General features: G+C 37.1%; 1 protein-coding gene across 1 annotated transcript in view; it reads left to right on the top strand.

Annotated features, from left to right (window-relative positions):
* Positions 1-9,186: 9,186 nt before the first annotated feature.
* ptgir (prostaglandin I2 receptor) overlaps positions 9,187-20,398 on the top strand; it is a 37,241-nt gene continuing 26,029 nt past the window's right edge. The window contains exons 1-2 of the mRNA XM_051863472.1: positions 9,187-9,511; positions 10,506-11,420. Of these exons, the coding sequence (XP_051719432.1) occupies positions 10,596-11,420 (825 nt within the window). The 5' untranslated portion in view covers positions 9,187-9,511; positions 10,506-10,595. The remainder of the gene's footprint in view (positions 9,512-10,505; positions 11,421-20,398) is intronic.

Raw genomic sequence — 20,398 nt, forward strand, 5'->3', positions numbered from 1 at the left:
GATGCTTTTGGGAAACGCACCCCATAGTTCCTGTTTACACCTGATATTAAGATGCGTTTTGGTCGATCAGACAAGGGAGACCCGTTTACACCTGGCATTTTAATCCATCTCTTTTGTCCACTTTCAACCACTTCTTTCCCCATTTATTTGAGGGGAGGGTTTATGGTCGGGTATGGGTTTTTTCAGATCTTTCAATCTATTGGATGAAATAAGTTTGCTTAATTTACATAAGAACACCACAGGATACGGTGGAAAACCATATGGAGAGCATCAGCTTTTGTTTCTACTCTGATAGCTGCAAGACTATGCTGAACTCTGTGAATGTGTGTTAGAAATCAGGAATGGTGAGAGAACATTGTGCTTGGTACGTTTTTTGTCTTCAAACCAAACTTCAGCTGACAAAGTTTAAATCCCGTCTTGCCAGCACAATTCCTATAATGCTTACACATTAGGTCAGTAGGCGGAGAGTAGGTGGTTTTTTGTGGCTGTCGAATGTTTTTCTGACTGGAAGTGATCGAAAGTGGACAAGCTCAAAATGTTTTACAGCCTGCTTACACCTGTATTTAGCGTCATCCACTTGTGATCTGATCAACCAAAACCCATCTTAATACCAGGTGTAAACAGGGCCATAGTTGAACGATGTAGTTGGCGTTTCCCGAAACCATAGTTCCATCGAATATTCGCAAACTTACGTGGTTGGAACAATGGTGCTGCAATAATGTAAAAAATAATAACTACCAAATTTTTAGCTATGGACATTTTGAGTATAGTAGTTTTTCATGTAAACATTTTGTTTTTAGGTTTTGAATCTAAATACATTCAGCCTTCAAGATGGAGCCAAACAGCATGACAAGCTATTAAGAAGGAAGAATAATGACTTACACTTTCATCCCTGTTATATTCTTTCCATTAACTGTGTTTAAAGTTGGACACATATAGAATGAGAAAATTAGCAATCTAGATTGTTGTGTTATTGTCAGTGATGATTTTGTGTTGGCACTTTACATGTTTCCAAACAATGAGACTGATCTATGATTCACATACTAAATCTGTTTTCAATCACTGATTTAAAGTGAGTTAACTGCTTAGTGAATGAGATAATGCACATTTCAGAAGAACTCATTTCAGGAGAAACAGAGTAATAAATCATAGTGTTCACAGTGGAATTTTAATGACAGTAGCATTTTTCATTTTTTATTCAGACATAATTTTCTAAATCACTTTTTTTTAGAAAAAAAAAAAAACATCTGGCTTGGCAAATTTAATACTCAGTACCAAAGAAAAGATAATATATATATATGCAAGTAAATATTTGCATGCTGAAGAAATCTTCCATTGATCTGCACCTCATGACCGAAATGAAGCACAGAAGCAGAGGAGGCCTGTCTGAACAAAGCCAAGAGTTTTATGAGACACTTAGAGGCTGATTTTTGCCTTCAGTGTGTTACTAATACGGCGTCATAAATGTTTCCCACTGAGATTCTTTTTCATTCATATCCGCTTTGCCAAATCACTTTTGAGCTTACTATTCTGCCTACAGAGAAGCATTTCCATAAAGGCTTTAAGGTGAAGCCATGAAGAGACGGCCTAATCCCACATTTTTAGGAGTGCCGAGATGAAAGTCCTAAGATTAAGCCATATTTTTGTGCATTAAGATTAATTGCGAGGTTCCAGATATTCTGTTCATAGCTGTATTGTTAGTGGTTACCAAGCAAACTGGAATCTGGTTTGTCAGTCTTTAAGCAGAAGGATGAGGAGCCGTTGAGGGAAGCCAGGTTTTAAAAAGTTAAACATTCCTCTCAAAATAAAAGGGAAGAAAGAAAGAAATGAAAGACAATAGAATTTCTTATGCACAGTTTACTCCAAACATTCCAATACTGTTTAAAGAGATTAAACTTCAGATACTTAGAAAGAGATTGTTTGGATTATTGTGAACTGAGATATAGAGCCAAGGATCTGTCGCCTCAAAAATATTTACTTTTAATTTATTTCAGTGATTCTTATTCAATCCCTTGAGGTGACAAAAATCGTGATGACAAAAAATATACAGGTATATGATAACATATGCGGTAATACTTAAGTATGGGGAACACATTCACTATTAACTATGACTTTTCCCTCAATAAACCCCTAATTTACTGCTTATCAATAGTTAGTAAGGTAGTTGTTGTAGTGGTTAAGTTCAGGTATTGGGTAGGATTAAAAAAATTAATTCATACGACTCCAGGGGGTTAATAAATGCCTTATGAAGTGAATCGATGCATTTGTGTAAGACAAGTATCCTTTTTTTAAAACTTTATAAAGTAAACAGCCATACGCATTCGACGTACGTCCAAAAAGCGGCAACTTCCACAATGTAGTACACAATGACATGACGTACAATGCAAGTCGTATGGATTCTTTTTTTTTTATGGATGGATGCATTTTTTTTTTTTTTGTTCACAACCATTATAAACCTTGGAGGACTAAGGATATTTTAAAATATATCTCCGATTGTGTTCATCTGAAAGAAAATATACACCTAGGATGGCTTGTGTCACAGACACGCCAGGCTCTACACTCTCACAGACACAGCGCACGTCATCACCAGAATACTAATCACTCACACCTGCAGCTCATCAGCACCCTCATCACCAGCAGCACAAAAGGCCCACGCTCTCACTCAGTCACTGTCCGGTCTTGTTGGCACTTGGTACTCACCAGTTTGCTTACCTTAAGGACTCCTCTGAAGATACTTACTTGTCTCCTGTGTTCCCTCGTCTCCTCGTTGTCTCCTGGTCTCCTCGTTGTCTCCTCGTTGTCTCCTGGTCTCCTCGTTGTCTCCTGTGAGTTCATCTGTGTCTGCTCAAGCTTCAAGTCTGCCATCCGTCTGCCCATCCTGCAAAACCAAGACAAGTATCAGTTCATCAGCTATACCAGTCAACGTGTTAACCTGTCTTCACTCACCTGCACTCTGTCACATTCTGGTCGCTCAATAAACTTTAATACCTGCATTCCTGTGTCGCTGTCCCCTTCTGTGTACGTAACAGCTTGAGGGTGAGTAAATCATGGAATGATTTTCATTTTTGGGTGAACTATCCCTTTAATATGTGCTTTATAAGTACTAATAAACAGCCAATATGCAGGCTAATAAGTAACTTTAGAAGTGATGACTTCCCCACACTGTTACCACTTATGCTTTTACTAAATAAAATGTTTGTTTACCTCAAATGCAATTCCTGTGTGACAGAAAGTGTGATGCTGCCCACACACTAATTTCAAAATCATCGGATTGCTGTTTTTTTTCTCCACACTACACAACTGTCATTTTCAGTTAACTCTCACTCACGCAAAGCACTGATTTGCCTCTGAATTCTGGCTTTTGCCAACGATCTCCATTAACTGAAGGTGAGACTGAGTCAGAGCTAAAATTGGTATTGACTGGTCTGTGATAACCAACCGTAAAACATGCCTGCGTGTTCACAAAATATTCTGAAGCTGTCATTTTGTCAGATTTTGTCTGTTTTTGCTCCACCAATGAAAATAATTCCAAGTCACTGCGGAATGAAAAATGCTATACACGTTTCCGAGAAACACAAAGTAGTGGTATTTTGTTTTTGAAAGAATCTGCGTTGTTAAACATTTCGGTTGAATGAATGATTCAATGACTCATAATATGCCATATTACAATGCCATAGTATTTTTGTATTCAACTTCTGACCTTTTCCTTGGCATTTCCTTAGAGATTAAATATGTAAATAGATTTTTATGTTAAAATACATTCTCTTAACCCAGTTTATTGTTCATTGACTATTAGCATGACATTCATGGGTTTATCTCCCTAAAGTGTTACATTGAGCCCCCAGGCACCATCAAAACACTGAGAGCAGTCCACTCAGATCCATCAATCATCCTCTTTCCAGCTCAACCTATCCATCTTAATTTTAACGTAAGAGCAGGGTGTGGCTATTGTAATTTGAATGTGTCTGGCTTATGGTGTCATTCGCTTCCAGTTATTTTGCCTGCACAAAAGCAATCCATTATGCTGATTTACACCAATCAGGCATAACATTATGACCACTGACAGGTGAAGTGAATAAAACTGCCCACCTGTTAGTGGGTGGGATATATTAGGCAGCAAGTGAACATTTTGTCCTCAAAGTTGATGTGTTAGAAGCAGGAAAAATGGGCAAGTGTAAGGATTTGAGCGAGTTTGACAAGGGCCAAATTGTGATGACTAGATGACTTGGTAAGAGCATTTTCAAAACTGCAGCTCTTGTGGGGTGTTCCCGGTCTGCAGTGGTCAGTGTCTATCAAAAGTGGTCCAAGGAAGAAACAGTGGTGAACCGGCGACAGGGTCATGGGCGGCCAAGGCTCATTGATGCACATGAGGAGCATAGGCTGGCCCGTGTCATCCGATCCAACAGACGAGCTACTGTAGCTCAAATTGCTCAAGAAGTTAATGCTGGTTCTGATAGAAAGGTGTCAGAATACACAGTACATTGCAGTTTGTTGCGTATGGGGCTGCATAGCCGCCAGCCAGGGTGCCCATGCTGACCCCTGTCTACTGCCGAAAGCACCAACAGTAGGCACGTGAGCATCAGAACTGGACCACGGAGCAATGGAAGAAGGTGGCCTGATCTGATGAATCACGTTCTTTAACATCACGTGAATGGCCGGGTGCGTGTGTGTCGCTTACCTGGGCAACATATGGCACTAGGATGCACTATGGGAAGAAGGCAAGCCGGTGGAGGCAGTGCGATGCTTTGGGCAATGTTCTTTGCCCAAACCTTTGGGTCCTGCCATCCATGTGGATGTTACTTTGACACATACCACCTACCTAAGCATTGTTGCAGACCATGTACACCCTTTCATGGAAATGGGAGCATGGTTTGAGGAGCACAACAATTTGAGGTGTTGACTTGGCCAACAAATTCTCCAGATCTCGATCCAATCGAGCATCTGTGGGATGTTCTGAACAAACAAGTCCTTACAGGACTTAAAGTCATTATGAAATCAAAATTGATCCTATTTACTTTGTTAGCGCTTGTTGCTAGTCTTGTGGTGAACAATTCATCCGTGCAAGTTAATACACAGAAAAAAAAATCGTTTGTCGTGGTAATCTTTAATCAAAATCTGAAAAGTTACTTCCGGTCTGGAATGGCGTTCCTTCTCTGATGACGTCAGTTTGACGGCTTGGGTTGAAAACGCTTAAACCACTCCCCTCCAACCGTTAGTCTGCTATGAGCGAGAGATGGAGAGGAGGAGCGCTAAAGTAAAACCCTGCCCTGTATTCTAGGGCTGGGTATTGACACAAATTTAAAATTTGATTTGATTTCGATTCACAAGCTTGCAATTCGATTCGATTTCGATTCAATATAGATTGTTTTGGATATATATAAGGAATAGTACATGGCAGATTTTCTTGAGGAAAAAAAACTCTCAACTAATGCGTTTACTGCACTGTGGGTCCATGACTGACGCGTTACATAGGAAAAAACATTCAGCTTCAGTTTACAGAAGTGCAAGCCAAAATTCAGTAAGATCTTCAAAGATTAAATAGGTCATCCTCATTTTGCTGAGTTAGATGCGTTTTTGAGTCAACATATTTTGTTGAACTACACAAAGGGGACTACATTCCTGTCTAAAAATTTAGTCCTAACCATATCCCTCCCGCTAAGCCTAACCCTACACAAAACGTATCAGAAGGAAATGATAGGTGAATAATACTGATGTAGAGGTGAGCTGGAGTTGGTTGGAGTTAAACTCTGCAGGACAGTGGCCCTCCAGGAGCTGAGCTTGAGACCACTGGCTTAAACAAACACCCCGAAGAGATTGATAGTGATATAGCGTGAGATTGAGCAACAGTTTTGGCTACACTTAAGAATGAATGGATTATTTATTGTAATATTTAATGATTCCCAGGATCCTATCAGAGCTTCCAGAGTCATGAGACACAATATGCTGACTGCTGCTCTTCTGTTTATTTAAAATGCCCACAGTGTTTTAGTTTATGAAGCACGCTCTGGTAGAGTGAGCTAAGTGAATGCAAAGAAGACGATGATGTAGTCTGTCTGAATTAATCATCATTCTTATTTCCACCTGAAAACTTTTAATGCTTTCCTAATAAAATGTGTTTGATTAATGTACCGTGTACTCACTGCAAATTCCTCAGAGATCATTCATAACCACTCAAACTGTGTGTGTGCTTTGCTAAGAGCAGTCTGGCAATAGTAGTCATCTGAACTGCAGTGTTTTGAGTATGACGAGACGAAATTCCAGCCACAAGTCTGTCGGGTTTAAACAGACAAAAGAGAGGTACATGCAGCAAAAGGCAATGTGAAATCAGCACCTGAAAGTGACTCAGGCTGATAGACACGTATGATTTATCTAAACAGATGTGTTTGAACAGACGTTGTAAACTTGAAAAGTACATATTTTCAAATGTATTCTTAATAGGTAACAAGAAAACGAGATTTAAGCAGATTTATTCATGGTCCCACTTTATATTTAGTGTCTTTACTATGTACCAACATCTAAATTAATCATTTGATACAGTGCACTTATTATGTACATACATGTTTTTACATTGTACGTATATTTAAGAAATACCTGCATAATTAATTTCTTTAATTACATCTATATTTACACTGTTGACCCTTCCCTTACCCCTAATATGCCTTGATACAGTCATAAGAGGCCTCTCTATGACCAGATTTTTGTTTTTCTCCTGCATGTGGGTTGCACCTTTGTTTTTCACACCACATTAATTCAGAAATTGCTCATCAGGAAGTCAGTGTGTATTCTTTGCATAACATATTTTTGTATACATTAATGGTACTTTTAAAAAGAGTATGTACTACAGAAATACTTAAAGTGCGAACCAAATGTTTTCGGACACTTGATTGCATGTTATTTACAATTAAATGAAAATGTATTATAGTTTAAATTTATATTAGAACTTAAGTTCCCTTTCGAAGTGGAAATTTGACAATAGCTACGTTTCTCAAAGCGTCCCATTTACACAGCAACTTACAGTAGTGTCTTGAATACTGTCTGTATGAACATGCAACGGGAGTCAAGCCTGCATTCTCTGACATGGTGCCATGTGAAAAACAGGCTTATGGCAGACTAGACGACCGATTCCTGGCAGGTCAAGAGATTGTCCCTTCCCAATGAGCCTTCCCTTCCTTCCAGAACTTCACACTGATGTTGTGAAATCCTGGAAAATCCATATTTTGCTTGTACATTTCCATTTCATCATTCAAATTACATGAATAAATGGGCAGGGATTGTCTCCTGAGGCGTCGCAGAACTGCCCCGCACCACAGACATAGCCCTCCGTCCAACCAAAAAGATGGCCGCTGCCATAGGTCATTCAATGGTGGTGATGGTGGTCATGGAGAGGAATCTGTGGTTAAATCTGTCAGACATCAAGGACAGGGAGAAAACTTTCCTCCTTGATCCTCTGGTCTTGCCCTCTGGACTCTTTGGTACCTCCGTTGAGACCATAGACTGTACAAAAAAGATGGACAGCACATCTCGAGCCAAAATATCACAGCAACGGTTTTTGCCGATTACGCCGATCGGAGCAAGAGTCTGTGTAGTAGTGTTCCAGAGGTGGAGCCGTGGCATCAAGGTCCCGTCCACACTCCCGCTCCCACTCCAGCAGACACCATCGCAAGCACAGCTGTCAATCATGACATTACACCCCTTTTTATACCATCAAATAACTAACTAAAACTAAACTTATTGGGAAATCTAACACTTGGACATATGTTTGTGTGATGAGAACTACCTAAAATGACAGAAAAATGATTTGAAATGTAATTAGATTTTTTAGTTTGGCTCGCATCCCATTCGGTTACATGGAGAGGGCGGGGTTTAGGACCTATACTGCAGCCAGCCACCAGGGGGTGATCCCGACAGTCATAGCGGCGTTACGTCATGAAAGTGCGGCCTCGTAGGAAGAGCATGAGTGTTTAGGGTGCCATTTGGGACAGGGCCTCAGAGAGGCAAGGGAGCAGTCGACGACATTCAGGAAATACATTCTGCGCTGATTCAAGTCGTCTCCTAAAATTTCTAAACCTTCTGACCCATCGATGGAAAACTCTTGGAGATAAAACTCCAGGGAGTATTACCTGCAAGCACAGATTTTTTTTTAAAAATAGACTATACTAAATATAGATTTGAAGCACACTATGCACATTTAATAATAAGCACACTTCTTTTTCACATGGGATGCTGAATCTAATATTTGTTTTTCTGATAATGCATGAATACACTTTAGCACGCAAATGTATGTCTGTGATAATTTCCTGCTTTGCATCTGAAGGCGACATCAGCATAGTCAAGAGAATATGATACCAATATTCTCAGGAAAACTGTAAACAGAGACACATGTAAGTGTTTGGAATGGATTGATAACACAGGCCATTAAGTCTGAAGGGAAAGAATTTTATCTGATTCCTGTACAAAAGTGCTGTGTGGTTATTTCTCATGGCTTCAGTGTACTTTTCAAATATTCATAATGCATGATGATGGACGGCAACAATCAATGTCCCAGGCAATATAAAATACAGTATATTCACACAAACATATACACACACACACACACACACACACACACCTGCTAAGCCACAACAGAAGCACCCAAACAGTTTCAGAATTGAGAGTGGTTCTCATTTGCATTAATGGATGATAATACAGACTGCATGCTGCTTATGGTAGAACATGCAGACAATTATGGAAAGTATGTGAGTTTGATATAGTTCATTTTATTTCAGACCGCGACCACAGTTATTTCTGAGGATCTGCTTTTGCACAACAGAGCAAGCGCAGGTCCATTAAAGCAGTTAGGAAAGTACCACAAAGACCTTTTTATTCTTTAGTCTCTTGATAAAATCATATGTGTACAACCAGTATGCTAATATGCATCAATAATTTTTTTAATCTCCAGAGAATTATATAGCAACTCATATGACACAGACAGACAGAGATTTCATTAATTAATTTGTATTAATTCTGTATTAATGTTTCAGTTTATTTTTCGATGTTTATTTTTCGTCATCGTTTGGTCTGTAAGTCAGTCAACAACGCATGTGTCACGCAGATCAACTCGCGCTGAATAAAAGTGAGAAGCCGTGAAGCTGTCAGATGCTCCTCCTATTTTTTTCTCACGGCTACTTTCTCTACCGCAGGAGGGAAGTCGTATAAGTAGTCTTACTAGTCAACCTTCACAACGAGCGGGAGGAATGAAGAGAGTCAACGTTTTTCTTAGAGTTTTGTTTGGTTTTAGGCGTAATGAACTCTAGTCTGAAATTATTTTGCGCGTTATAATTTCGCTGGTTGGCCAGAACCAGATAGACTAATAACTAAACTAGCCGTTTATGAATTAAAAGAGAAAGGTCTACTGAAGATATCGACGTCGCTTTGAAATATTATGTTCGGAGTGGCAGAAATACTACATATACTGCGTGAAGTGGTTGGGAGGAATGGCCGCGCGCAGCAGTGATGGACAGTCCGCGGACAGGTGCGTACCGACTGGTGATTTAAGATTGATGCTTTATTGCCATGACAACTTAGTTGTTGTGAATTTATTTGAGTATGACACACTTGTCCAGCAAAGGAACATCTGTAATAAACTCTGATACATAAAACATGACAAACGCTTAATATACAAATGCACTCATTTGGGTCTGTAAGACATACATTTGTACATTGGACTTCAAAAGTCTGAAATCACATGTAAGCATAGCAGTTTGAGTGAAAAGTTGCTTTGAAAAACTGACGTTATTTTAGATTCTGTTAGTGTTTTGGTTTGTCCCTCTTTCTTCAGCTTGTTTGCCCAAAACCTGATGATCATGTTCTCCAGCATGATTTGAGAATCTTATGCTTCAGTTGAAACAAATACACCTGACCGAGTTTAATATCAAAGATTTGCATATCTTTATTAGTAATCTAGAAATAGTACAGAATCAAAACAATGTTTTTACCTCCAGGCTTAAATGAAAAAATCCTTTTTTTCCCCCTCAGACATTTGCACGTCACTGTACTTCACATACAACAACAACAAAAAAAAAAAAATATATATATATATATAATGTAGATAATCACTGCATACAATAGGCCTTTTTAAATTAAAATAGTGCATTTGTTATACCTTAAGGATCTATTTCCACCTGAGATGACTGTTAAAATGGATTTTATTTTTGTAACAGAATGTGCTGAGGTTTATTCAGTCATATGAAAAAAAAAGATTTGAATATGCAAATGTTTGTCCACTAACAATCAATAGCAAACGATAACCATGATTCATGGTTGTGATATAAACAAAAGCCTACTGGCTATTTAAAAACAACAAACCATTAGATATATTCTGCCACAATGTCCTGTTTCAGCAAGAAGTACATCAACACAGGAATAAAAAAGCTTATCAGCCTATTTCATGGGGTTCTTAAGCAACTATGGGTGGGATCTAGCATGAGACGTACTGATTGTGAAGAAATACTTTCTATTTTTTACAGATCCTCAAAGAAAAGGAACTGCAAGTCTTTCACGATAGACAAAGTTGCCATTGCCCGATCCCTGTGTCCGGGCTCAGTGTCCGTCTGAACATGCTTTCAAACAAGTCATGCGAGAACATCACCAGAATCGATGTGAATGGGAATCCAGTGACGAGCACTGTGATGTTCATCGCCGGGGTGGTTGGCAACCTCATGGCTTTGGCTATACTGGGTGTCCACCAGAAGGAGCGTCGAACGAAGTCCTCAGTCTTCTGCATTCTCGTGACAGGTCTGGCTCTGACAGATCTTCTGGGAACGTGTTTACTCAGTCCACCGGTTTTCGTTTGCTATGCCCAGAGCACATCTCTGGTGGGTCTGACGGGAGATCAGCGGCTGTGCGAACTCTTCGCCTTCGCCATGACGTTCTTCGGCCTGGCCTCTATGTTCATACTCTGCGCTATGGCAGTGGAGCGGTGCCTCGCCATCAGTCACCCGTATTTCTACTCCAAACACGTACGGCGCAGCTTCGCTAAGATCATCCTCTTCCTCATCTATCTCTTTACCTTCGCATTCTGCTTGCTGCCTTTCTTCGGATACGGGCGGCACAAGCAGTACTGCCCAGGAACGTGGTGTTTTATCAAGATGGAGGCAGAAGGAGAGAGTGAGGATGAGGAGAGGAGAACGCTGACCTTTTCGCTGTCCTACTCCTTCTTCATGGCACTGCTCATCGCTGTAGTGTTCTTGTGCAATGGTTCGGTCATCGTCAGCCTCTGCCGCATGCACCGGAGCCAGCTGACACGTCGGGGTTCGGTGGTGTCGGCTGGACGCAAGAGGAGGCTGAGCACCTGGTTTGGACAGGGAGAGGAGGAAATGGACCATTTACTTCTTCTGGCCTGCATGACCTTCATCTTCGTCATTTGCTCCTTGCCACTGACTGTGAGTACCAGACATTTTCTATTGTTTTGTATCACTCTGAAATGTTCTAGTACAATGTTTTCCAGTCTGTTTACTTAAATGGTTAGTCCACCAACAAATAAAAAATTTCTGTCATTTATTACTCACCCTCAGTGTTGGGTAAGTTACTTCAAAAAAGTAATTAATTCCTAATTACTAAACACATTATCAATGTTGTATTTAAAATACTTTTCTAATTACTCTGTCTGAAAAGTAATTTAATTACTCAATAAGTAATTCAACTCATTACTAATTCTTAAAATCCCTATAAACCTTGACCGGATAGACAATAGAAAGGAAACTCTTTTAATAATTTAAATATGAGTCAAACATGGAATAGTTTAGCCTTTTATAGCTTTTTAAAACATTTTAGATTTATTAAAACATACTATAATACTTACATTTTTTTAGTAACAAATAGGTATGTCACAATACCAAAAATCTAGTAGTTGGTACCGATACCACTAAAAGTGCACAATACTCGATACCAAAGTTGGTACCACGGTAAATACAAAAAAAAGAAAGAAAAAAAATGCTATATATTTTTCAGGTAGGTCTAATAGTAGTAAGTAAAAATACCACAGAAATTGAATAATCAAATATAAAATAACTCTGCATAGTCATAACTGTATAAATTAAATATAGATTAATCCTTATTAAAGCTTTTCTTTTGTTGTTTGATTATCATTTATAATACAGACAGCCAATAGTAGACAGTAGCATGTTTTAAAGGCTACTGTCACTAAGACCTAATGGACGGAGACAATATGCTGTTACACATGTTGTTCACATTCACATAACCAACGCGAATACGGGCATATTGATATAACTGTGTGTGTATTTGAACGTATATGTGTAATAAACCGCGAAAACCTGACACTCGCGAGAGGCAGCTATGGTTCGCGCTGACTGAAAACAGTCTCTCAGAGAGCGCGCGAGTAGTTTTTTTCTCCCTAGGACATCGCTTACATTTTACCGTAATGTTCTTGCCTACCTGTGTCAAAAAAGTGAAGTAATTGGAATATTTCCATTATGCAAAACAGCCACTCGCTTCTGCCGACATCTTCAGACAGCGACTACTCACGCGCAACTGCACTACAGCTAACGATTTTAAAGTGGCCGTGTTCACTTTTACCTTTAGACGCCAAATTTAGATTTTAAATTCAATATTGATTTAAACAGAACTGTTGAACTAATTTACAGTATGTAATGCAAGTACATTATAAGTAACTGTAATTAAATTACCTAAAAATGAACAATAATCCCTTACTTTACTTTTTCAGTGGATAAGTAATTTAATTACAGTAATTACTAAGTACAGTAATTACTAAGTAACGCGTTACACCCAACACTGCTCACCCTCATGTCGTTCCACACCCACAAGACCTTCAATCATCTTCGGAACACAAATTAAGATATTTTTGATAAAATCCGAGAGGTATCTGAACCACACATTGTCAGCAACATCATTGCACCTTTCAAGGCCCCAAAAGGTAGCAAAGACATCGCTAAAATAGTCCATGTGACTACAGTGTTTCAAATTTAATGTTATAAAGCGAGAGAATACTTTTTGTGCACAAAAACAAAACAAAAATAATGACTTTATTCAACAATTTCTTTATTTCCCTGTCATTAGAGAGGGAAGAACCTGGAAGTAGAACCTGGAAGTGTCTACAACGTAAACTGAGAATGACAGGGAAGAGAAAAAATTGTTGAATAAAGTCATTATTTTTGTTTTGTTTTTGCACACAAAAAGTATTCTCTCACTTTATAACATTAAGTTTGAACCACTGCAGTCACGTTGACTATTTTAACAATGTCTTTGCTACCTTTCTGGGCCTTGAAAGGTGCAATGTCATTGCTGCCTATGTGTGGCTCAGATACCTCTCGGATTTCATCAAAAATATCTTAATTTGTGTTCTGAAGATGAACGAAGGTCTTACACATTTGGAACAACATGAGGGTGAGTAATTAATGACAGAAATTTCATTTTTGGGTGAACTAACCCTTTAAGATGAGGATCAGAATCAATATTGATGAGATTTTACAACAGTTAGTTCTGGTCTTGTAATTGATTGGTCAAGTGACTTCCAAGAGTCCTGATTGGGAGATCCCATATTGGGACCTTTCAGTGAGTCGCTTTGCTGTTGGCTTCTAGTTGGTGTTGCTATCCTGCCACCAGACGGGGGATCACATTGGTCTAGTCAGTGTCTTATGTTGCTGCTCATTTACATAAAATTTACATTAAAATTGAGCTTTGCTCAACTTTTGTGGCATCACCCACAATCTAACTATGTCACATGTGGTGCTGAAAATCAGCAACTCATTGAAAATGATGTCTGGTGACTGTTCCCTCTGATGAAAAACCCATAATAAAGTATTTACATGCTGGAACCAGTTCAAAACTGCAAAAACCAGCCTGGACCAACATGGAATTCCTGCTGGTCTAGCTGGATTTTTGTGATCTTTCCCAACCCTTGTCATCCTTTTAAACAGATGCGATATACTGGAAATAGCCCTGCTTGCACTGTAATTGCTCTTAAAACAAATGATCCTACTCTAAAAGGTCATGGAGACTGTCTTTGCAATTTGGTGGCAAATTATTCACAGTTGTTTAGTCTAAGATCAGTTAAAAAAATAAAATAATTCGCCTTTAAATTGCCTCCTGCTAACACATACTTCCGAGATTATTTACGTGATTTACTAAACAAGAAGTCTGCATTTTACAAATCAGCCAGCCTTGGTGAAAAAGGCACATGTTTTCCTTCTTCAACCCATTCAGTGAGCTGTAGGTGAGGTGTAGTTGTAGTCTTTGAGTTGTGTGTTGCGTTCACTGGGCGTGTACGTGCTGCGGGGGAGCTGGAACGTGTGTTACATAACAAAGGCTATTATTTTTGGATTGTAATCCCAAATGCCAGTTGATGTGTTATTTTACCACTTTGTCATTGTTAGCTTTTAATTTAGACACGCGTTCTAAACTTGACAACCCTGGAAGACTGGATTAGACTGTCCTTGTTTTTTCCTCTAACAGGTTAAAATAGATTGGTAGTGTTTTTCTGAGTAGATCAGTTCAGTTCTGAGATCAGTTCTGTTTTTGAACATACTAAAATCACTTAAACAAGTGTAAAATTGTGGATCTAAATCTTTTTAAGAATAATTGTCTAATGTTTTGTATTTTAATTAGTGATATGGAAGATTTTGGGTTAGGGTATATGATTAAATATGTTCATTATACATACATACATACATACATACATACATACGTGTGTGTGTGTGTGTGTGTGTATATATATAATCAGTGGCGTGCAGTGGTGTTCTGAAATGAAGAGGCACATTTTTTAATTTTTTATGAATCAAATGTAAATTCATGTGCATTACTCTTAACATTGACACATCTTCCTTGTTAAATGAACATTACATCAAAAAAGAAAAAAAGAAACCAAATACAATTCTATTTTGTAATTTTACAATAAAAATGTATTGTAATAAATGTTCTATTTATCAAAACCAAGTCAATCTCATCAAGTTAGTGTTTTAAGCATTTCTACATTCATTCCAAAATAATAACTAAAGGCTGTAACAATTTAAACAATATATTTTATTTGTGTATTGATGTTTTTATTTTTAATAGTGAACTTAGGCTATTTTGGATCATCAGTCATGCTCCGTAAACACCGTCTGCCACAGACACGAAGATGTATTTTTAATTTCACCAAGCTGATTGCACTAAAAATCATGTTTTCAGTCCATTTCAAGTTTGATTTTGTGACATAAAGCGGTGATATCTAACTGGGTGATCTGTTTACTTACCTTTGAATTAGTCTTCCCAATGACGCCATCATTTGTTCATTCAAACTGACGCGCGGAACATGTCACATGATATTGGTTACTCCGAATGACATCAATGAAATGTATTTTTCCAGACATTCTTTCTCATAACAAAGCGACGACTTTTACACATAATTTTAATAGCATTTTTTACTATGTTGATATCTGATGTTATAAAATCATGCCAGAATAAAAAATATATACATTTATTACATTTTGAGATACTTTAATCACAAATGAAATGGCTGTATTGGCCTTTGGATGGTTAAACCTAATGACCTTTTGACAAAATCTTTAAAATACCTTTATATGTAGCAAAATATAATTAAAACCTTTTGGATTCAATAAAAGTCAATAAAAAGTTAAATAAAAAGGATGTTGTATCTTTATTTTTTATTATTATTAAGGCCTTTGGATAAAAAAAATGACCTGTCATGCCATTGACCCATATGTGTGTATATATATATATATATATAAATAATCTGGATCTCTTTTTTTTTTTTTTTTGCATATTTGTCATGACCTCTCCTCGCCATATTGTACACGCCAGCATGCCATCTCTGCAATATATTAAAGGATGACAGATGACACTAATGGTATTCCCTTTGTCCCATGAGATGCTCTGTTTGTCGCCTGGAAATAAACACTAGATACTTTATCCAAAGCAAATAGTTTACATAACCAAACCATTGTGATATTCTTTCCATACACACAGACTCAGAATCATGAGCATTTACACCCACCCAAATGTCATATATTACCTTTGTAATATTAAACTGTAAGGCACGTCTCCATTCTGAACAGGTACAGGGTACAGCTGGTCCTGTGAGAGAGGCTGTATGCAGAAGGAGGTAGAGGAGGAAGGAACTATGTCACAATATTGGAATAGACATGGTTCATGTTTTTTCTCTGAGAAAAAGACAAGGGCCAGTTTCTATATGATCATATTTATAGGATTATTATGTATCAGAATGTGTAAAACTGCATATGTGGGTGTTTTTTCAACTGCAGATATACACTTATATTTCAGGGGTTGATTTGTATTTAAACTAAAAGATTTCAACTTTTTTTTCTAATTGTTACATGAAGCTGCCTTCATCATTTAATTTTACTGTCTTTTATGCAAAGATTTTATAGTTTTTTTTTATCTAGAAATATGAAAATATTTAAAATATAAATTATTAAATTTTTAAAAAGTATTTTAACACATTTACTAAGTGTTTTTCATTAATTATGACTGTCCCTCAATTGTGGCATCATTTCCAGCCAAAACTATCTTTTTTTACTAGTTAGTAAAGTTAGTATAGAATATTTTGATTGTGTGTCATTTTGAATCAAGCTGTAGTTTCAACAATTTATGCAAAATGTGTGAAAAAATATTCACTTTTGTGTATTTTGAAGAATACATAAGAGTCTAGCTATGAAATTAGGCTCAGCAAATCAAAGGAGCCATTTCCCAAAATAAAATAAAGTTTGTTTTAATGTTTAAACTTTTCAAAAAATGTATATAAACTCATGCATTAATGGTCAGACATTGTTAGCAGATAAATTGAACTACTGAGGGTGTGAAGAGTGTGTTTTTAGAGAGTTTAAAAGTGCACAGGGCCAAAAGATCCCATAGTAGAAGAAACACCCAAGTGTGACTTTAACATGAGAGTTTCAACAAAAACCTAGTCATGGCATTGGGTATTTGCCAAAGTGGGTGATATATATCGCACCACACAGAGCAGGAAATGACATGCTACCTTTAATCACTCTGTCATCTGAATTTAATTTATTGTACGACTGCTGTCAGGCGTAAGTGTTTGCTCAATAGAGATACAGTAGATGTTAACCTTGAATTGCATTTGCTCGCCATATTTCAGCACTGTTAATTCAGTGTAACTGTAATCTGCCACCTGTTTATAAGGTTTAGGCTATTACATTCCATTTTTGTCGTTTACATCTATTGCAGTCATCAGTCTTATTGCGTTACTGTGTGTCTCATTAGTCTTATTGTGTGCAGAAATGTCACAAAGTTAAACAGACCCACTGCGTTTGTTTGAGTTCTCTGTTTGACCTTCATCTAATAAGTTTTACCCCCCCAGGAGAGACCTGAAACTTCAGTTCTGGCTGAAATAATTGTACGTTTTAATATACAGAGTGACTTTAATTTCCCTTCCTTTTATGAGAAAAGAATCTACTTTTATTTTATTAAATATTAGGCTATGTGCTTAATCTATCTTTCTTGAACTGTGTACCGATCAAGAATGTGTCTGCAAGCGTATTATGACCGTTTTTGGGTAGGACACAAGTTGGCTTGTAAATAAACTTACACGTTTGATATTTTAAAGGGACAGTTCACCCAAAAATGGAAATTCTTTCATCATTTACTCACCCTCAAGTTGTTCCAAACTTGTAGAAATTTCTTTCTTCTGCTATATTTTGAAGAACATGGGTAACCGAACAGTTGCTGGTTCCCACTGACTTCCATAGAATGGAAAAAAAATACTATGGAAGTCAATGGGGGACATCAACTGTTCGGTTACCAACATTCTTCAAAATATCTTCTTTTGTGTTCAGCAGAAGAAAGAAATTCATACAGGTTTGAAACAACTTGAGGGTGAGTAAATGATGACAGAATTTTCATTTTTGGGTGAACTATCCCTTTAAGAAAGTAAATAGAATCAATTTTGATCTCACGTTGACCTTAAAGAAACATTCCTGGATCAATGCAGGTTAAGCTCAATCGACACCACTTAAGGCATAATGTTGATCTCCACAAAAATTAATTTCCACTGCAGTGACACACTTATAATGAACTCATTCCCTTCCGTTGTAAGTACCTCACTTGCTATGTTTCCATCCAAAGTTGCAAATTTATCTTATGCAGAAATTTGAAATATTGCAAAAAACATTTGCGAATATAGCACAGTCTATAACAGGGAAACTGGCGCAAAGTATCAATAATAAAAATGGAAGGTGCTGCAACCTGGAAAGTCACTCTGACTCTTTTTTTCTACATAATAAATTACTTAAAGTGCACAGATGAAACACATTTACAAATGCTGTCATGTTATCTTGGAAGGTCATTATACCAAATCACTTTTGATGACAGACTTTGGCTCAGTCATTTTAGAATGACTAAAACAATATTTGAGATGCCGTGCAATTTGGTCTGCTGGTTAGTCCAAATATCCATTTCCATCCTCTGTTGAGGCAGTCATTTGAGTTGCACATCGAGGAATATATTCAGTAAATGTGTTTCCATCATAATTTGCCCGTCTTGTTATCAGATATGATCTGCCTTAATTTAGCACTTACTTGCACATTCTACTTATGCACATTTTGACATTTCCATCCAGCATTTTTTATGCAATATTTGCAAAAAAAAAAAATATGTGGATGGAAACAGCTACTGTAACCCTATTTTAAAGAAAATAGGGACAAGTGGAAATTATTTTTTTGTGTTTAATCAACATCATGCCTCAAGTGCTGTCAATTGAGCTTAACTTGTATTGAACAAGGGAAATTCAACATGACATCAAGTGTCATGTTGACCTTAACAAAATATCTCATGTTTATTCCCAATATTTACAATAAGGGTTTTGGTGTTGCGTTGTGCCTAGAATCCTAAGGTGAGTGTAAAAATGATGAGAACATATAATACGGGTCATTGACGAATAAGGTGTAAAAAAACATAGTGGAGATATATTTAATTTTGAAGTTTTATTAAGTGTTAACAATGAGATTATGTGGTTTTTATAATCAATTAACACTGCTTTTGTCATTTTTTACAAGATTTACAAAATTTGTCACCAAAAAAGTCATTCGGTTTAACTAAAATTTCAGTTTTACCGAATGACACTTTTGGTTATACTGAATGACAATATTTTCAAACAGTGCTAACAGGCTGATATCTAGCTAGCTAGCAAAAGAACAATTAAACATGTTATATTTAGTACAAGTTTTTCAAATATTACAACATTTATGTTTTATAGTGGTTGTACCGAATGACCTGATGTTTTGGGACATGCGTATGAGCAAGTGAAAACATGAATTTTTTCAAATAGTTAAGAGAGAGTTAGTTACTTTGCTTCATGACCATGTGGTCCTATGCAGGTGTCTGAATGATGTCACATCCTGTCACATGATATTGACCACATGACTTGATCCAAAATGGTCCCTTTATATTGGTTACTCCGAATGACATCAATGAAATTCATTTTTCCGGACATTCTTTCTCATAACAAAGCAATGACTTCTACACATAATTTTAATACCATTTTGCACTATGTTGATATATGATGTTATAAAATCATGTCATAATAAAAATATATACATTTATTACATTTTAAGATATTTTAATCCCAAATGAAATGGCTGTATTGGCCTTTGGACGGTTAAACTGAATGACCTTTTGACACTTAAAAATATTCAAAATACCTTTATATGTAGCAAAATATAATTAAAACCTTTTGGATTCAATAAAAAAGATCTAGTTGTACTACCTTACATACTTTAGATGTCATATCTTTGTTTTTTATTATTATTAAGGCCTTTGGACAAAAAAATGACCCGTCACGTCATTGACCCATACGCATATTTTTAACTAAATAAATGATGTAAGTGCTTTTTGTATTTATTAAAAATTATACACTTCACATTTCTGCTTCTACATCCTCCAAAAATTGGCCCCCTTCACTTTTATTGTGAACACTGTAACCTAGAATTTAAGGAAATGAGGGATGAGCCTTTTTTGTGGTAATTATCATTATGCCACACATGCTGATGATTGCGCTTAACTTGTACAGACCCTGTAATATTCCTTTTAACATGAAGTTGCTGTGGTTTACATTTCTGGGCTGTTTGTTGTTCTTGAACATTTGTTGTTGAAGCATTTAAAGTGATGGAATTAATCACTGGAGGTCCCACTTTTGCTAATTACTGATCTTACCATCTTTGAAGTCTCTTTGTATTTTGATTATCTGAGCTGAAGGAAGTAATAACCGCCATGAAAGCACTGATCAATACTGGGATCAATAGTGAGGTAAGCTTGTACATTACCAAGTCTCCAGAGATGCTGACCTGGAGTCGGTGAAGAACACGATGATACCTGAGACTCGCTGCAGTGACCTTTCAAACTAATTAAG

Source organism: Ctenopharyngodon idella, chromosome 15, assembly GCF_019924925.1.
Source record: "Ctenopharyngodon idella isolate HZGC_01 chromosome 15, HZGC01, whole genome shotgun sequence".
Lineage (NCBI taxonomy): Eukaryota > Metazoa > Chordata > Actinopteri > Cypriniformes > Xenocyprididae > Ctenopharyngodon > Ctenopharyngodon idella.